This window comes from Otolemur garnettii, unplaced genomic scaffold (genome assembly GCF_000181295.1).
Source record: "Otolemur garnettii isolate 467f Iridium unplaced genomic scaffold, OtoGar3 scaffold00115, whole genome shotgun sequence".
Taxonomy (NCBI): Eukaryota; Metazoa; Chordata; class Mammalia; order Primates; family Galagidae; genus Otolemur; species Otolemur garnettii.
In genome coordinates this window covers 3817813-3838053 of record NW_003852510.1, presented here as the reverse complement: position 1 = coordinate 3838053, position 20241 = coordinate 3817813, and the positions used below count along the sequence as shown (strand labels likewise).

At 33.9% G+C, this 20241-nt stretch overlaps 1 protein-coding gene across 4 annotated transcripts in view; it reads left to right on the top strand.

Moving 5' to 3' along the window:
* GPHN (gephyrin) overlaps window positions 1-20241 on the top strand; it is a 642655-nt gene that overhangs the window by 137790 nt on the left and 484624 nt on the right. For all 4 annotated transcript variants that reach the window (XM_023517593.1, XM_023517595.1, XM_023517592.1 and 1 more), the window contains exon 2: window positions 11746-11824. In XM_023517593.1, the coding sequence (XP_023373361.1) occupies window positions 11746-11824 (79 nt within the window). The remainder of the gene's footprint in view (window positions 1-11745; window positions 11825-20241) is intronic.

Genomic DNA, 20241 nt, shown 5'->3' with positions numbered 1-20241 from the left:
CTAATCTTAAAGATTTATCTTGTTTTGTATTATAAACATTCAGAATCCTCTTCTAGTTTTTTGAATATATATAATACATTCTAATTCTAATTCTAGTTTTATTCATGCTATAGTGCTACTGAATATTAGAATTTATTCCTACCATCTAGTTATAATTTTGTATTTGTTAATCAGCCTCTTCATATCCTCCCCTGTGCCATGTTCTTCCCAGCCTCTAATAAACATGATTTTACTCTTTTATGAGCTCAGTTTTTTATAGCAATTATATATGAGTGAGAACATGCCATTCTGTGCTTGACTTATTTTATGTAATATAATACCCTCTAGGCCAGTGTTTTTCAACCTTTCTTATCTCACTAATACTTTAACCTGTAGTTAAACTAACCCTGCATACATAAATTATGTTAATCAAGAAAGAGTAAAAGAAAAAAAGAATATACTTTACTTTGAAATTTGTTTGAAAATAATTTATTTAGTGCTAGTTAAAAAATTTCATGGCACACCAGTGTGTCATAGTACACAGTTGGAAATCACTGCTCTAGGCTAATTCATATTTCTGCAAAAGACAGAATTTCATTCTTTTTTATGGTCAAATAGTCTTCCATTGTGTATATATATACCACATTCTCATTATCCATGAGAATGGATAATTCAACACATCAGTGTCCATGTGTTGATGGACATTTAGACTGATTTCCTCATTTTGCCTTTTGTGAATAGTTCCTCAGTAAACATGGGGCTGAAGGGATCTCTTTGATAATATTGATTCCTTTCCTTTGAATAAATACTCAATAGTGTTATTGCTGGACTAGATAGTAGTTTTATCTTTATAGTTTCAGGGAATTTCTATACTGTTTTCTGTAAAGAATATGTTCATTTACATTCCTACCAATAATAGATGAGTTATTTTTTTTTCTACTTCTTCACCACAATTTGTTACTTTTTCTCTTTTTCATCATATCCATTCTAACTAGGATGCGAGGATATCTCATTGTGGTTTTGATTAGCATTTCCCTTATGGTAATTAATGTTGAGCATTTTTTCATATACTTGTTGACCACAGTGTGCTTTTGAAATGTCTGTTCAGATTCTTTGTCCATTTTTATTTGGAGGTTTTAGGTTTTTTTGTTAGTTCATTTGTTTGTTTGGAGATAGGGCCTCATTCTTTTGCCTGGGCAAGAGTGCAGTGCCATCATCATAGCTCATTGTAACCTCGTACTCCTGGGTTTAAGCAATACTCCCACCTCAACCTCCCAAGTATCTGGGACCATAGATGCATGCCACTACCATATCCAGGTAATATTTTTTTCCCTAGAGACAGTCTTGCTTTGTTCCTAAGGCTAGTCTTGAACTCCTGACTTCAAACCACCTTCCTGCCTTGGCCTCCCAAAGTGCTAGTATTAAAGATGTGAGCCACCAGGGTGGTGCTTGTGGCTCAAAGGAATAGGGCACTGGCCCCATATACCAGAGGTGGTGGGTTCAAACCCAGCCCTGGCAAAAAAAAAAAAAAAAAAAAAAAACCTGCAAAAGATGTGAGCCACCACATTTGTCCTGCTTTTTTTTTCTTTTTTCTTTTTTAGTTCCTTGTTTATTCTGGGTATTAATTCCTTGTCTGATGAGTAGCTTGCAAATATTCTTCCCATTTATCTCTTTACTCTTGTTTCCTTTGCTGTGCAGAAGCTTTTTAGTTTGATGCAGTTTTGTCTGTTTTTGTTTTTGTTGGCTTTGTTTTTGAAGTCAAAAAGCATAAACTCTTTGGAATACTGCCCTGAAGCATTTCATCTATTTTCTTCCAGACATTTTATAATTTCAGGTCTTACATTTAAATCTTTATTATACTTTGAGAGGTAGGAATATCCTTTCATTCCTATGTTATGATCATACAGATTGCCAGAACTATTTATTGAAGAGACTGTCCTTTCCCCATTTTGATTTTTTGGTACCTGTGTTAAAAACCTATTGACTTTATTTTTTAAAATTTATTTTTGTATTAAATCATAACTGTGTACATTGATGCATTTATGGGGTTCGGTGTACTGATTTGATATACAATGTGAAATGCTTACATTGAACTGATTAACACATCCATCACAAGTATATTATTTTCTTAATAGTTTTGAAATGTACCGTTGTATCATGCATATTAGGTGAGGTCCTCCCAAATATCCTCCCTCCTCCTGCCTACCCTCGTCTCTTTCCCTCTCTCCTCTTCCCTTCTACCCTCTAGACCGTAGTTATGTTTCATGGTTCATATGAATGTGTAGGTACTTATATATTAATTTCATAGTAGTATTGAGTACATTGGATACTTTTTTATCCATTCTTGAGATACTTTGCTAAGAAGAATATATTCCAGCTCCATTCAGATAAACATAAAAGATGTGAAATTACCATCTTTTTTATGGCTACATAGTATTCCGTGGAGTACATATACCCAATTTGTTAATCTATTCATGGGTCCATGGGCACTTGAGCTGTAAAAATACTAGAATAGAGTACAGAGAAAACACTTGAAGAAATTGGCTTGGGAGAATATAAGGAGGACCCCCTTATGAAGGGCAATTGAAACAACACCAAAAATCCATTACTGGGATCTGATCAAACTAAAAAGCTTTTGCACAGTCAAGAGCACGGTAAGTAAAACAAACAGACAGCCTTCAGGATGGGAGAAGATTTTTGTAGGTTATGCTTCTGACAAAGCTCTGATAACTAGAATCCACAAAGAACTCAAACTAATCAATAAGAAAAGAATAAATAACCCCATTTCTATGTGGGCAAGAGAACAGAAACTTCTCTGAGGAAGACCAGTACATGGCCTATAAACACATGGAAAAAATGCTCATCATCTTTAATCATCAGAGAGATACAAATCAAAACCACTTTGAGATATCATCTAACTCTAGTAAGATTAGCCCACATCACAAAATCCGAAAACTACAGATGTTGGCGTGAATTCAGAGAGAAAATAACACTTCTACACTGCTGGTGGGAATGCAAGCTAATGTGACATTTTTGGAAAGAAGTTTGAGACTACTCAAGGAACTAAAAGTAGACCTACTGTTTGATCCTGCAATTCCTCTACTAGGTATATACCTAGATGATCAAAAATCATTTTACAACAAAGACATTTGCACTAGAATGTTTATTGCAGCCCAATTCATAATTGCCAAGACATGGAAAAAGCCCACATAAAACCTCGAATGACCAATACATTACTCAGAAATAAAAACAAATCAGGAGGTATCACATTACCAGACTTCAGGCTATACTATAAATCTATAGTGATCAAAACAGCATGGTACTGGCACAAAAACAGAGAGGTAGAGTTATGGAAAAGAATAGAGAATCAAGAGATGAACTCAGCTACTTATTGTCATTTGATCTTTGATAAGCCTATCAAAACATTCAGTGGGAGAAAGACTACCTATTTAACAAATGGTGCTGAGTAGGTAAATTGGCAACCTGTAGAAGACTGAAATTGGACCCCCACCTTTCACCATTAACAAAAATTAATTCTCACTTGGTAAAGATTTAAACTTGAATGAAATGAAAGACATGAAAACCATTAACTTTAAATGTGCATTTGTTTCTGGGTTTGCTACTTTGATCCAGTGAGTCTGTATTGTTTCTATACCAATAGTATGCTCTTTTGGATATTATATCTTTGTAGTATATTTTGAAGTCTGATATTGTGATGCTTCTAGTTTTACTCTTATTGTTGTTTATTGCTGTGGCTGTTAGGGATCTTTTGAGATTCTATACAGATATTAGGGTTCTCCCTCTATTTCTGAAAAAAATGCTATTGGTATTTTGATAGGGATTAAATTGACTTGGTAGATTGCTTTAGGTAATATTTTCATTTTAACAATATTAATTTTTTCAATCCTTGAGCATTGAGGTGACTTTCCAGTTGGATTTTTTTTCCAAAAAAAAAAAAAAAATAGCCCCAATTTTTTTTCATTAGGATTTAAAATTTTTCATTATAGAGCTCTTTCACTTCCTTGGTTAAATTTATCCCTAAATTGGTAGCTATTGTAAATGGAATTTCTTTCTTGACTTTTTTCAGCTAGTATACTATTGTTGTATCTAAATGTTACTGATTTTTGGCTGGGCACAGTGGTTTGCACCTGTAATCTTTGTACTTTTGAAGGCCAAAAGTACAAAGGTGATTGAGACCAGCCTGAGCATTATGGTGAGACTCTGTCTCTAAAAATAGAAAAAAAAAAAATTAGCCAGGAGTGGTAGACCCAGCTATAGATCTACTTACTTGGGAGGCTGAGAAAGCAGGAGAATTGCATGAGTCTGGACATTTGAGCTTGCTTTGATGATGCCAGGGTACTATAACATGGACAACAGAGCGAGACTATCTCAAAATACATTTTTTTAAACTACTATTTTTTGTATGCTGATTTTGTATCCTGAAACTTTACTGAATTTGTTCATTAGTTCTGTAAGTTTTTATGAGAAGTCTTTGGATTTTTCTTTATATAAGATAATGTCTCCTGCAAAGAGGGACAATTTGACAACTGCCTCTTTTCCAATTTGGATTCCCTTTCTTTCTCATTTGCTTACTTAATTTGTTTGGCTTAAGTAAGAGTGATTGAAATGGACATTCTTGTCTTGTTCCCCTTCTTAGAGTAAAGAACTTGGCTCGGCGCCTGTGGCTCAAGCGGCTAAGGCGCCAGCCACGTACACCTAAGGTGGCAGGTTCGAATCCCCAGCCTGGGCCGGCCAAACAACAATGACAGCTGCAACCAAAAAATGGCCAGGCGTTGCGGTGGGCGCCTGTAGTCCCGCTACTTGGGAGGCTGAGGCAGGAGACTCGCTTGAGCCCAGGAGTTGGAGGTTGCTGTGAGCGTGATGCCATGGCACTCTACCCAGGGGGGATAGCTTGAGGCTCCGTCTCAAAAAAGAAAAAAAAGAGTAAAGAACTTCAGTTTTTCCCTGTTTAGTATCACGTTCGTTAGCTGTGGATTTGCCATATATGGTCTTTATTGTATTGAGAAACATTCTTTTAAAAAAACTTTTTAATAAAGAGTGGTTAGAAATTTTTAAAAATCTGTATTAATAATAGGGTATCTATGATTAGGTTATATTATCTGCATTTGTTAGGAGAGGTCTTTGTTGTATTTGAGCCCTTTACCTAGAAAGTGTACCATATAATACCCTGAGTTGTTTTTTTTTTTTTTTGAGATGGAGTCTTACTTCGTCTCCCTTGGTAGCATACCATGCTGTGGCATCATAGCTCACAGCAACCTCAAACTCTTGGGCTCAAGCAATTCTCTTGCCTCAGCCTCCTGAGTAGCTGGGACTACAGCCGCCCGCCATTATGCCCGGCTATTTTTAGAGATAGGGTCTTGCTCTTTCTCATGCTGATCTTGAACCTGTGAGCTCAGGCAATCCACCCTTGTCAGCCTCCCACAGTGCTGAGATTACAGGGGTTAGCCACCGTGCCCCACTGGTATATTCTTCTTAAACCTAATTTGTTGAAAGTTTTTCTTAAGAAGTGAATTGAATTTTATCAAATGCTGTTTCTCATTTTTTGAGATGATCTTTTTTTTATTCTGTTATTATATACTGAATTGTATGTGATGAACCATCCTTATATCTCTAGAATAAATCCAACTTGAACATGGTGCATCTCTTTTCTTGATGTGCTGTTGTATTCAGATTGCTATTATTTTGTTCCAGATTTTTGCATCTGTGTTCATCAGGGATATTGGCTTTTTTCCTTGTAATTAGGTATGTTGTTTTTTCTATATTTATTTGTTTCAATATTTTTTTTGATTTTCTTCTTAATTTATTGACCCCGAATCATTGAGGAACATATTTAATTTTCATCTATTTGAACCAATTTGAAATTTCCTATTGTTGTTTATTTCTAGTTTGACTCCATTTTTGTCTGAGAAAATACTTAATATGATGTTAATAAAAAAAAAAAAAACTGGTAGTTTATGGCCTAGCATGCGGTCTGTGTGCTTATGTGAAAAAATGTATATTTTGTAGCGGTTGGATAACATGTTCTGTTAATTATCTGTTGAGTCCATTTGGTCTATAGTACAAGCGTCTGAGTGGTTTTGGTTGTGCTTTTTCTTGGGTGGTGATCCCTGAGTTCCTGGGAGGTGCATGAGGGCCTTGGCATTTGTGGATACAGGCTGGTTTCTGGACTCCTGGGTAGTGAGTATAGAGTGGACCAGGTTATGGTGGTGATGGCAGCAGTCCCTGGACAGGCTGATCCTTGGCTCCGGGTGCCAGTAGTAGTGGTGGCAGGTGCCATGTGAGTTAGTCTTTGGGTCCTTAGGCTACCTGTGCAGGTGCTGGCTTTGGTGGCAGAAACCTTGCCCATTCGTTAGGATTCTGGGCAGTACATGTAGCTCTAAGTACACAGTACCTTCTTTGCTTAAAATTTGCTCTTGGTCATTAGTGCCCTAGAGAGGTAGCTCTCAGGCTCTTGGGAGCAAACACTTTGGCTATCTACGTCCTAAGGGCAACCCTCTTGATGTGCTGGACCACTCATTCTCCTGGATGTAGGGTGTTGAGTGGCTTTCTGTATGGGGACATAGCCACACCACTGCATCCAGCTGGTTTCATGACACGGCAGTCCACTATGGGGATATAGGCAGATGTTGCCAGGAGGATGGGGACATATATAGGCTATTGGGCCCCAGGGCATAATATATTCTTATGGTGGCTTCCCCCTCAAAATGGTGCCCAACTGCAGGAGCTCGGGTCTCAGGGAATGAGTGGGACCCAGCGTTAATTCTCTCTCTGAGTATGTGGATGTACAGACTTCTAGGCAGCTGCATATACTAAGCTCAGGGCCTGTGAGGGCCAAGGGACTCTGATTATGGGAATGTGGACTAATGGGGATGTTTCACTTACCTTTTTCTTACAGTGGTAGTCTCTTTTGGATTTGAGACAATTTTGATTGGTTGTTTCACTTTCCTTTCTGCTACCATTTTTAGTTTCCATGTCTTCTAGGATCCCTGTCACCTCCCTGCTCAATTTCAGTGTTATCCCTTAGATACTTTATTCAGTGTGTGTTTATCCACTTGCTGTTTGGGTCCTTTTTGGTGGATGAGTGCTGGATATCTCTAATCAGCCATGTTGAAGACGTCTTTAATCTCCCCTTTTCTTTTAAAGGATAATTTTCTACGGTAAAAAATTCTAAGTAGTACTTCCCCCTCTCCCCCCCACTAAATATTTCACACCATTCTCCATAATCTCACAGTTTTGGAGGAGAAGTTGGATGTAATTCTTAATTATTTTTTCTGTAGGTAAGTTGACTTTTTCCATACTTATAACTATTTCTTCATTTGTGTAGTTTATCAATAAACTCATCAATAACATTCTTAATTTCCATTACAAAGTTTTTCATCTCTACTGGTTTTTTTTGTTCTTTTTAAAGATTTCTATCCCTCTGCATTATCCCATCATATTCATTGTTATCCTTAGCATATTAATTATATAATATAGTAGTTGTTGTGAATTACTGGTCTGATAATTCCATTATCCCTTCCATTTGTGGTTCTGATGCTTGGTCTGTATTTTTTTTTTTTTCAGTGAATATTTTGCCTTGTGGTATGCCTTATAATTTTTTGATAGAGAAATAATGACGTATTGGGTAAAGATACTGCTGTAATGGGTCTTTAATAATGTAGTAAGTTATAGGGCTAGGGGAAGTGTGATTCTATGCCTCTGGACTTTGAAATTCAAGTGTTTTTTAGCCTGTCACTCCTTAGTTAGGACAGTACAGCTAATGCTGCCTGGAGTAGCTTTATATTTCCTTTGCTCCGGGTAACATTTAAAGTCAAGGCTCTCTGTAAATAATTTCTTCTGAAAGCAGACCTTGTTAAGAAGAACAGAGTACTCTGACATACATATATTTCAAAATGGTGTCCTTTTCACCTCTGTTTGCTGGAAATATGAAGGAATTTTTCTGTGATTTCCTGTGAGAACTTGATTCAGCTCCAAGAAGTAAAAGTCACCAGATATCAGATTTTAATTAAGCTATCAGATATATTTTTAGAATGAAATATAACAAATCCAGGGCTAAAGTTTTTTGGCATAACTTTAAAATTATAGCATATCATTATTTTTCACTAAAAATTTCACTTTTACATTGTGATCATAAAAAGGACCTTTTGGAAAACTATTCAATGTTCCCAAAAACTGACTCTTAACTTTTTGATATTCAAATATTTGTCTTTTGAAACACTGATCATTTTAACATTTTTATTCTTTTCTGTGACTATAAATTATTTTCTCATCTATTCAGTTTAATGTTGAATCAGTTGATTGGAATCTCTTTGTAGTACAAACTTACTGTTTTAAAAAATTATTAATTGCTTTTGTAGGGCCATTCCTGAAATTTTATTTCATTGGATATTTAGAAACTACAGAATTTATGAATCTGGACAAAACCATGCCCTGTAACTTTTAACCAGAATAGAATGTGTTGTTACTCTGTCTTTAGCAATTTTCAAATAGTTTAAGTGCTTTGTTGTCATGTTTGTATTCATGGTATAGTATATTCAGAATTACTAATACTGAATTCCTTCCATATTTTGAACATAAATTTTGAAGACCATAATTCTCTTAGTTCAAAAAAATTCTAACTAGAGAAGGAAAAGACACTAGTGTTTTTCTGGAATTAAGAAATAGATAGGTCTTTCATACATAGTTTCTAATGATCTTATGGAATGATTCATAATAATAGAACTTATATTTTATCAAAAATCATACTGATTATACCTCCTGCTACATTATAAGTAAGTTAGAAAATGAATGTGAAGTGCTTAGCATACAGCGAATGTCAAACATTACCTTGCCTTGATTCTAGACCAGAAAGATGAATATGAACATATAAAAAAGAAAATGCTTAATTGTTAGCTAAGAACCTTGCTAAAATTCTATTTTACAAATATTTCTACGTGTACTGAATTTGGATGCTGATACTTGCTGAACGTAGACCAACCATGATTCTCTTATGTAAAATAATGTAAAGGTAGAACTAATTATGTAGTTTTGAAGTGTGTGTGTGTGTGTGTGTATTTTAGCTTGTATCAAATTTCTTTAGTAAAATTTTTTCAGGTAAAAATCTTTAAAGTTAATCTAATATATAAAACAAATAAAAAACAGAGCTCTGTATTTGTAAGGAAGAAAGGGATGTTCATCCTCTACAGCATCCAGAGATAATATGAAACTCAATTTTCTAACCACTTGACTACAAGATCCAGTGTGCTTTTTTCAAGTTAAAAAATATTATATTTTGAACCTGCCACCTCTGGCATATGGGGCTGGCGCCCTACTCCTTTGAGCCACATTGCTGCCCTACTTGTATTTGTTTTAAGGTTATACAAATCCATATGAAGAGAAATATGTAAGAACCATGGTCATTATGGGCTAGTGGCAAAAGTTACAGGGTATGGTTTTGTCCAATACAGCTGTGTATTAGCTATAAACTTTCAAGCAGGATACTTAATCTCCCCCATCCTCAGTGTGTTCATCTGTAAAATAGGAATATACACACTATTACTGAATGATTGTATAAAGATTAAGTGAGGCAGTGAATGTGAAATGTGTAGTGCATGATGAATGTCAACTTTTATCTTGATTATACTTCAAAAAGATAAACATTTATAGAAAATGCAAATAAAGAGCTGTGACTTCAGCTAAAGAATCTAGTACACAATATTTCTAAGATATTTTCCTTTCTTCTCCTCATGTTAATTATTATATCAACATAAATCAGATGGAGATCCATGTTTATAATTTTCATATTTAAACCAGGTAGTTTAACTACGTGTTTCTTTTGTAATTTCTCCTGTTTTATCTGACTTTTATGATGACGTACTGAGGAATTTTCATTAATTAGTGGAAAAAAGACCATAGTAATTCTTCCAGATGTCATATACTAGAAGGAAAAAAACAGAAAAACATGATGGCCCCAAAATGATTGATTTTGATGTGATTTACACATGAACAGATATTCACCAGCTTCTTAAAATGTAGCCATCTTCTTATTTATGATTCAAAAACAAAATTTGTTGCATTGATATAAAAAGAAACTGACTTAAAAAGAACAAACATATTTATTAGGCAGCCAAAGTTTCAGGCTTTTTGTTAAGAGAGTTCTAGCTTGGTTTTTAACTTCAAATTTAGGTGGTAGATGCATTTTTAGAAAACTGTCTTCTTAGCAAAAGTTATTTCACAGATAGCTGACTAACAGTGCTTTAAAAGAGCAAAGGTTTATTCCATTTTAATTAAGCCTCTAAAATGTACAGGCTCTTGAAGTTTATAAATGATCGCTCCTATTTGCCAAAATGAGAAAGACATATTATTAGAACGAATTTTATGATACAATATACCTTCAATTTTAGTCCAGCTCAGCTGGAAATCAACTTCTCTTATAGTGTGCCAACATTTTATTTTCTTTGCCTTTATTCAGGAAATGATAGAATAAGAGCATTTGGTTTTAAATTATGGAAAGCAGAGAATTTGTCACAGATCAACATATTGGAATATGTCTATTAAATATGGATTGAAAATTATATACTGCTTAAATTCTGAAGATTCCAAAATCACCTTTTTGGAATTAAAAAAAGATCTAAACTTTTTCAACCTTAAATGTTTTTAGTGCATTATTGTTTATATGTACTAAATCATTTCTTTTACAGGCAGAGCTTTATTTAGAGGAATTAAAGTTTATAATTTCAAGGGACTCTAATAAAGGGGAATGTAAAATACTAAAGAATACGAGGTGGATCTTTGAAAAGAAAAGGCAAATTTTTTTTGTTCTTGTTGTTTAAAAGGGTCTCTCTAAAACAAACTGAAATAGATGATAATCTATACTACTTAAGATTTAAAAATATTTTATGAGTATTTACTTTAGTTTTATTTTACCTTTGTTTTGATTCTTTTATCAAGTTATAGACTTTTAGATTCATAGTTTTTCTTCAGCGCTTTAAACATACCATTTTATTGTCTTCTGGGTTCCATAGTTTTAAAAATTAAATTTTAAGTCTTGCTTTTCTTTTGAAGGAAAGGTGTTCTTTTTCTCCCTCTAGCTATTGTTAAAACATTGTTTTCTTTGATTTTTAGTATTTTGACTGCTAGTTGTGGTTTTCTTTCACTTTTTGCAGTTCTGTTCCTTATACTTCTTAATTCATTACAGAAATTTATTAGAACAGTTTTGGGATAGTCTCAGCAATTTTTATCATTTTCTGGTAGTATTGTTTCACCCCATTCTCTCCCTCTGCTTTATTGCGACTGCAATTACATGTAAGTTAGATTGTTTTATTCTTTGATGTCTCTTATGCTCAGTTCTTCTTTTTTTTTTAATCTGCTTTAGATAAGTTTGGATGTTTTCTCAACCTTTAGGTTCACTAATCTTGTGTTTTGCTAGTGTTAGTCAGTTATAAAACTTACCCACCAAGTTAAGTTCAGATACTGTATTTTTTAGATCTAAAATTTCTGTTTAATTTTTTAATAGATTTTAATTCTTTGTTGAGATTTCCTTTTTTCTGTCTACTTTACGGAAGATCTTTACAGATCTGTTTTATTGAACTTAAACAGTTTTAACATTTGCTGCTAAATTTACCAAGCCTAGAAAACAAGCCATATGGATATTTGGAAAATAATTAAAAAACTAATTTTCATTTCAAAATTTCATTTGGTCGTTAGTATCTTAAATGAAATGCAAACAAAAATTAATTTTCTTTTCTTTCCCCCTTTCCTCTTTAGTGAGTGATAGTTGCTTCAGGAATCTTGCAGAAGATCGCAGTGGGATAAATCTCAAAGATCTTGTACAAGATCCTTCTTTGTGAGTATTTGGTCTTCAATATTGAGTATTATTTAAAATTCTATTATTGTTATTACTCTTTTCAAAAGAGTTATACCTGAAAACTAACATAAAGCAATATCTTCTTTTCTAATAATTTGTGTTACATACAATAAAGTATGATGGAACAATTTCTTTTTAGAAATAGAATAGATCATAGCAGAAGGATTGATGTCATTGTGAATGATTGACTTTCAATGAGCAGAGCTACTGGCTGATATCTTGATTCTGTGGCAGTAGATACTAGGCAGGGAGGATGATTAGTAGATAATTTGCTTGTGAAGGTAAGATTGAATTTATTCACATCAATTTTGAGATTTTATAAATATATTGTTTGAAACAATTATTTATAATTAGAAATATAAAATATTTATTGGTAATATATATTCAAATATATTAAATATATTTCCTAAGTCTTCTGTTAGAAAACGTAACATATGTTTTAGGCATAGGAAATTTAGGACACATTTATAGATTTCAGTTTTTACTTTTTTTTTTGCTCGAGTCAGTCTCAGTGTTCATCATCATATACGCTATTGTAATATCACTTTCTATTTCATGCAGTTATTTTTTGTAGTTTATTTACTGGCAGACAATGCATACTATTATCTATATAAGCATACCCTTCCAATAAGATCACCCTGTATTTAAAAAAATAAAAATAAAAGCTTGTTAAATGTAGGCAGCAGGGAAAAGAAAATTGATTGCTGAATAGACACTTTGTTTATTGATGTATAATGCATGCACAAAATATAATAGGAACTCAGTCCTTTGGAACACATGTAATATAACTCCTCCTACAAATTTGATTTATCATTGAGAATTTTGTGAGGAATAAAATAAAGGATATCTAAAGTTTGAAGGTTTTGATTCTTAAATGATCGAGTAGTCATTTTAAAAATACTATCCCAGGGTGGTGCCTCTGGCTCAAAGGAGTAGGGTGCCAGCCCCATATACTGGAGCTGGTGGGTTCAAACCCACCCACCCCCCCCAAATACTGTCACAAAAGAGTGTTGAAAATATATTGAATATAGAAGTTTATAATGTAATGAGTTCAGGGTGAGTTTTCAAACCTACTTTCTTCAGTTCTTTTTTTTTTTCTCTATCATTTCCTCAACTCAAAAGGAATGCCAAAGTTCTTTCTCTTTGATTTTTATTTCTATGAAAATTGACAGTTGTCTTGAATATAATTATTCTATGTAGATGTAAATAAACCTAGGAAATGAATTTTGAAAAATTTTTATTTGCCTGAAGAGTTCTATTTTTCTCATGGATATGTAAGGAAACTTTATGATTTCTTCAAAAGATTTCACTCATTTGAATTAATAAAATATATTTTTGGTATGATGAGTTCATATATCTATTTAATGCAATAATATAATGAAAAGCATATAACAGACTTCAGAGATACAAAAGCTATGAAGAATTACACTAGAATAATGGATTATAATAATTAATTGTCATGTTTTGAGAGAATTTGTTACTTTTTTCCAGAATGTGAAATAATATTCATCATTCAGTGTGCCATTAAATTCTATATTTAATCTTAATATTATAAAAAAATTTATCTAAATTTATATAAAAATATTATAAAAAAATTTAGACCACTTCTTTGGATAGACAAAATCATTCTCAGAGTACCTGTTTAAAAAAAGCCAGGTGTCTTAATTTAGCATCAGGTCTTTAACTAGGCTTTAGCTTCTAGGCACTAATTGTATGTAAGAATGTTAGCATTCATGAAGAAAGATCATGCCCCTGTCTACTTGGATTTGGAAAGGGCTTATTCAAATTGTCAGGATATATTAATAAAGTCTCAAATTTATGTTTTAGAGATATGTTTTTTATCTGGTAAAGTCCTTTAGAAAAAGAAATTCCCGGGCGGTGCCTGTGGCTCAGTGAGTAGGGCACCAGCCCCATATACTGAGGGTGGCGGGTTCTGGCCTAGCCCCAGCCAAACCACAACAAAAAAATAGCCAGGCATTGTGGCTAGCACCTGTAGTCCCAGCTACTTGGGAGGCTGAAGCAAGAGAATCACCTAAGCCCAGGAATTGGAGGTTAATGTGAGCTATGTGATGCTGCCACAGCACTCTATCAAGGATGATAAAGTGAGACTCTGTCTCTTAAAAAAAAAAAAGAAAGAGAGAAAAGGAAATTCCCAGTGTGAAATAAATTAATGTATTTCTTTCAGCTGTGATGGGAAAGATTTTATTCTGAATTCCTTTCTGATTGTATATCCATTTACTACATACGTGATAGGTGAAAATTGTTTTGTTTGGTTTATTTTTAAAGCTAGATGCCTCTTTCATTGCTCAGACTCTTAACGTAAATTTGTATTACTTTTCATTGATTCCTATACACTATAAGGAACTGGATTATTTGGCAACAATGAATAGCAAATATGTTGGAAAACCCTCTTTTTTTACAAAATGTCCCTCAAAAAAAACATTGTCATTTTACGAGCACTTCAGACTAGTGTAGTGGTTATTAAAATTGTATATACTTGTGTATATATGTTATTTTTACATATGTCTCAAATGAGAAATATTATAACAAGATGTGTATTGAATAAAAGCTTTGTATGTTAATGTGCCTAGCCCACTTTAGCTATTGGTACTAATGACTTGATGGCAAATGTTTATTTCAACCACCAGTACTGTTAGAAAAGAAGCCTATAAAAGAAGAAAAAGTAGGCTGAAGAAAACTCAGGCTTATCTGGATATTGACTGTTCTTTATCCTGATCAGATAAAGAATTTTTGTATACGGCTTGGTGTCTGTGGCTCAAGTGGCTGAGGCGCCAGCCACTTACACCGAAGGTGGCGAGTTCCAATCCAGCCCGGGCTTGCCAAACAACAATGATGGCTGCAACCAAAAAACAGCCAGGCGTGTGGCGGGCGCCTGTGGTCCCAGCTACTTGGGAGGCTGAGGCAGGAGATTCACTTGAGTCCAGGAGTTAGAAGTTTCTGTCAGCTGTGATGCCACAGCACTCTACCCAGGGGGACAGCTAGAGGCTCTGTCTCAGGAAAAAAAAAAAAAAAAACTTAAAAAAAAAGAATTTTTGTATATAAAATTTAGAAGTAAAACTGAATCAAATCTATGTAGAAAAGATCTTTAACCCAAGCAGTCAGCCGTTGATGAGTGGCTTCCTGCCTCAGAGATATCAAAAAAGCAGAACCTATCCTAACCTATCCTAATTCATATTCTAAATTGGTGTCAAGCTAATGAAATAGTATGATAGGTATTCTGTAATTTACCTAAACTGTGAAGTACATACTCCAGTATTTTACTGCCAAAAACATTTACTAGACTTGCATGAACCGAGTATTATGTAAACATGATGGAGGAGTGATGCCTTGGGAGAAAAAAAATGTAAGAAAGTTGTGAATCTCTAAGCAAGTTCTTAATAACTTTAAGCAAGTTATTAAGATAATAATAATCTCTAAGCAAGTTCTTAATAACTTTAATCTGTTTTAATAATAGAAGCTGAATGTGACTTGTGGCAAGATTGAAGTTAAAGGGATTGACAAGGTAGTACTCTGAGTTTGTGTCGCAGTCCCCAAGGTATTAAGTGCAAGACCAAGTGAAGGAACTTGACATTCACTTTTTGTTGATTTAATGTACCTAAGCATTTGTTTAAATTTGTAACTTGCTTGCGTGTGTGCTAAATTTTGAAATAAACAACTGTTTCAGTAGCTTATCTTCTATTTACAGTTGTAAAATTTTAATCTTGATTTCTTTCTCTATATGTATTAATATAATTTGTTTATTTGAGTTGTGTTATGAGAACCCTGTTGCAGTTGTGGTCTCAGTAGCACAATGAAAGTGTTATCAAGCTTAACATGCTGTTATCACTATACTGGAAACTTATCTAATATGCCACATAATTTTCATACATAAAAGGAGTTATTTTAGTGTGATAATTTTTTTTTCTTTATGTGGAGAAATTCATACTGTTTAACTTACAAAAATTATGTGATGCTTCTTCTGGAGATGAGTATTATTTATGAAGGAGGCATTGTATATAAAGAAATTAATTTTAGCATATATTCAGTTATGTTCAGAGCTAATTTTTAAAAATACTTCAAATCTCTGTTGACTACGTACTAAAGATATGAAATAAAATGTATTCCCATATAATGTCCACAAGTCAGTAGCCTTTGTATATGCTAGTAACAGCCAAAATGAGAGGCTAATTAATGACACAACTCTCTTTACCATAGCTTCAAAGAAAATGAAATACCTAGGAATATGTCTAACAAAGAGGTGAAGGACCTCTATAAAGAAAATTATTCAAGACTTGGAAAAAAATGATTCTGCGTTTTGTATGGAACCAGAAAAAAACCCGTATAGCTAAGGCAGTTCTTAGTAATAAAAACAAAGCCGGGACATCAGCATACCAGATTTTAGGCTGTACTATAAAGCCATACTGGCCAAGACAGCATGGTCTGGCACAAAAACAGAGACAAACACATTTTGAATCGAATAGAAAACCAGGAGATGAAACTAACATCTTGCAACCACCTAATCTTTGATAAAACAAACAAGAACATACACTGAGGGAAAGACTCCCTATTCAATAAATGGTGCTGGGAGAACTGGATGTCCACATGTAAAAGACTGAAACTGGACCCAAACCTTTCTCCACTCACAAAAATTGATTGGTTAAAAAAAGATAGATAAAGGACTTAAATTTAAGGCATAAAACAATAAAAATCCTCAAAGAAAGCATAGGAAAAACACTGGAAGATATCAGCCTGGGGAAAGATTTCACGAAGAAGACTCTGTGGCAACTGCAACAAGAAAAATAAACAAATAGGTCTTAATTAAACTGAAAAGCTTCTGTACAGCTAACGAGACAACAACCAAAGCACATAGACAACCTACACAATGGGAAAGGATATTTGCACATTTTGAATCAGATAAAAGCTTGATAACTAGGTTCTATAGAGAACTCAGATTAATCCACATGAAAAGCCAATAATCCAGTCTATCAATGGGCAAGAGACATGAATAGAACCTTCTCTAAAGAAGACAGATTAATGGCTAACACACATATGAAAAAATGCTCATCATCCCTAATTATTAGAGAAATGTAAATCAAAATCACCCCTAGATAACATCTAACCCCAGTGAGAATGGCCCGCATCACACTGCAGATGCTAGTGTGGATGTGGAGAGAAGGGAAGACTTTTATACTGCTGGTGGGACTACAAACTAATACAACCTTTTTGCAAGGAAGTATGGAGAACCCTCAAAGAACTCAAGCTAGACTTCCCATTTTAGCATAAGGACACTTGCACTACACTGTTTATTGCAGCTCAATTTACAATTGCCAAAATGTGGAAACAGCCTAAATGCCCACCAACTCAGGAATGGATTAACAAGCTGTGGCATATGTACACTATGGAATACTATTCAGCCATTAAAAAATAGAGACTTTATGGATGGAAGTGGAACACATTATTCTTAGTAGAGCATCACAAGAATGGAGAAGCATGAATCTTCTGTACTCAATTTTGACATGAGGACAATTAATGATATAGTGGGGGTGGGGGAAAGAGAGAGCAGAGAAAGAAAGAAGGAGGGAGGGGTAGGGAAAAGGAAGAGCAGAGAGAGGGAAGGAGGGAGAGGGTGGGGTCTTGGTGTGTGACACACCTTTTGGAGGCAAGACACAATTTTAAGAGGGACTTTTCCTAACAAATGCTGTCAGTCTAACTTGGTTTCTTGTACCCTCAATAAATCCCCAGCAATAAAAAGAAAAATAATTTATTCCCATATTTATGCTTTAGGTTTCTTATTGCTTATTTATAAACTAGCACAAATAATTATTTGAACTCAGACTGACTTATAGATATTATTAAAACCTGTTGAATCAAAAGAGAAAGAAAACATAAGAATGATAAGAAACAGGGAAATCTGTACTATTATTCATGGCGGTAATGCTGTTTGTGTATGGGCAGGGGTGTGCCTCATGTATTTATTTATTTATTCATTTATTTTAGAGACAGTCTCTCCCTCTGTGATCCACCTGCAATGCAGTGGCTCAATCGCAGTTCATTGTAACCTTGACCTCCTGGGCTCAAGTGATCCTTCACTTTTTATTTAATTTGCAAAAGCCCTTAAAAATTTAGGACCATATTAGATATGCAGATTAAGAATTTTTTAATTTATGGAAGAATTGGCCATCTCTGAATGCTGGAAATATAATTCACAATGTAGAATATTAGTAATTTTTCTTATAGTCAAATAGGGAAAATTTTTCATTACACGTATATGCCACATTGTGTTTAATCCAATCATCTATCAGTGGACATCTGAGTTGCTTTCTCCTTTTGGCAGTTGTGAATAATGCTCCTATGAACATTTCGGTTCTTTTGAATATATACCCAGAAGTGGAATTGTTGATCATATGTTAATTGTATTTTTAATATTTTTGAAGAACTACCATATTGTTTCCCACAACAGCTGCATGTTTTAGAGTTCTACCAGCAATGTGTAAGGCAGGCGTCCTCAAACTACAGCCCACCTAGGACATTTCTCCAGCCTGCCGGGTGTTTTTGCCACTGCTAGTATCCTGCTTAGCAGCCCACTCATCCTGGGGCCGCAGTCTGGCCCTCCAGCAGTCTGAGGGACAGTGAACTGGCTCCCTGTTTAAAAACCCTGCTGTAAGGGTTCCATTTCTCCACATCCTCACCAACACTTAAAATGTTTTTTTGATCATAGCCATCCTAATGGGTATGAGGTGATGACTCTTGATATTTTAATTTGAAGTTTACTTATTCACATCCTATCTTTTATGACTTTCAGTCCATTCAAAGAGTAAGAAAAAGTTTTCTGTGTTTGATTATTATGATACTGTGGTATATTGAAACGTAAACTGTATAAAACTCTTATTTAGTAAAGTAGAAATTATTTACACTGTTAATTATAAAGCACGGTAAGTTCAAAGTATGCCCATAGTAATTTTATAAACATAGCATTTTCATTAATTTAGCTTTCCTATTTTGTATTGTTTGCTGTTACTATTATTCATCTGTAAAGAATCGCTTTTGGGGAAAACTATGTTTTCTTAGTTGTTAGATACTACCTTGGAAATGTAGCATACTAATTATACATAAACAGTACCTGCTAGTTGAAGTATATTTTATTATAGATCATTTGTGCTTGATAATGGCATTTTATGTTTAAGAAAAAGATAACATTGGATAAAACAGTTGTGTCTAATTTTAATTGTTATTTACCTTTGTATACTTCTTTACACATTTTACCACCTTCGCTAGAAACTTTATTCTTTTGGTGGCTCTGAAAGATAGCCTCATTCCCCTCAGTATACTTGTCTTCACACTACCAGTCTATTTGATTAAATGATATTTTGGTCTCTTGGATCATGCCATTAAATATGAAGAAAAGGCAGGATTGCTGTCTGGAAAGCAGTCATCTCTAAATATAGTCTGTACTTATCTGCTCGTGTTAAGACAGGTTGCCATGGTGAATTGAAATTCTTAAAAATGCCAGTCAGCAGAGGATAAACAGTGGTTTCTGGAGTAATTATTTTCTGTAGAGCTGTACATTTTCAAACTGAATTTTCAGTTAGATGAATTATTGTTTTTGGCGAACTATTTATAAAATTAGTTTTAGTGTATCTTTTCAAACTTTAGTATTTCTTAAACAAAACAGTAGAGTTGTTTTATTGTTATCCACTGTCTCCTTATAGATGAACTTAATTTTGCTATAGAGATACATTTTTCCTGTCTTAACTCAATAACTAAGAAAATGACATGAAGGCTACATTAACCAGTTTGATGAGAGTATTTAAAAATGTATATGAAAACACTACACTGTACCTTGTGATTGCATTAATGTACACAGCTATGATTTAATAAAAAAAATGCATTTTTCCAATGGCAGCATTTTATACATTATTGATTTTTCATTTTGGTCTGCTGCGAATACTTCTGTTAAATCTAAGACAGTAACCAAAATGGTCTTGTTCATAAAAATATCTCTAAGTATACGTTTTTATCATTTTAGTCAGGTTCTTTTTTGGTATTTGATGGATTAGTTATTGCTATGAAGTATATATTGGGATAATCAGCTTAATCTACAAGTTCTGACGATTAAGTCCATGAAGTTGCCACCTTATGGTTATGTTGGCAGCTCTGTACAAACAGCTAGGTAAGGTTTCATAACCTTGGTAAATCACTGCTTTATATCCTGTGTTTGTGTCACTATGTGATAGTGTCTTGCTGAGTGTCATTCATTATTGTTATGTATTTTTCTGTGCAATAGTGAGAATGTTGGATCTTGAATTAAAACAATGATAAACATTAAATTTCTTGTTAAACTTGGAAAGAATGATAAACATTAAATTTAATATCATTAAAACAATGGTAAACATTGA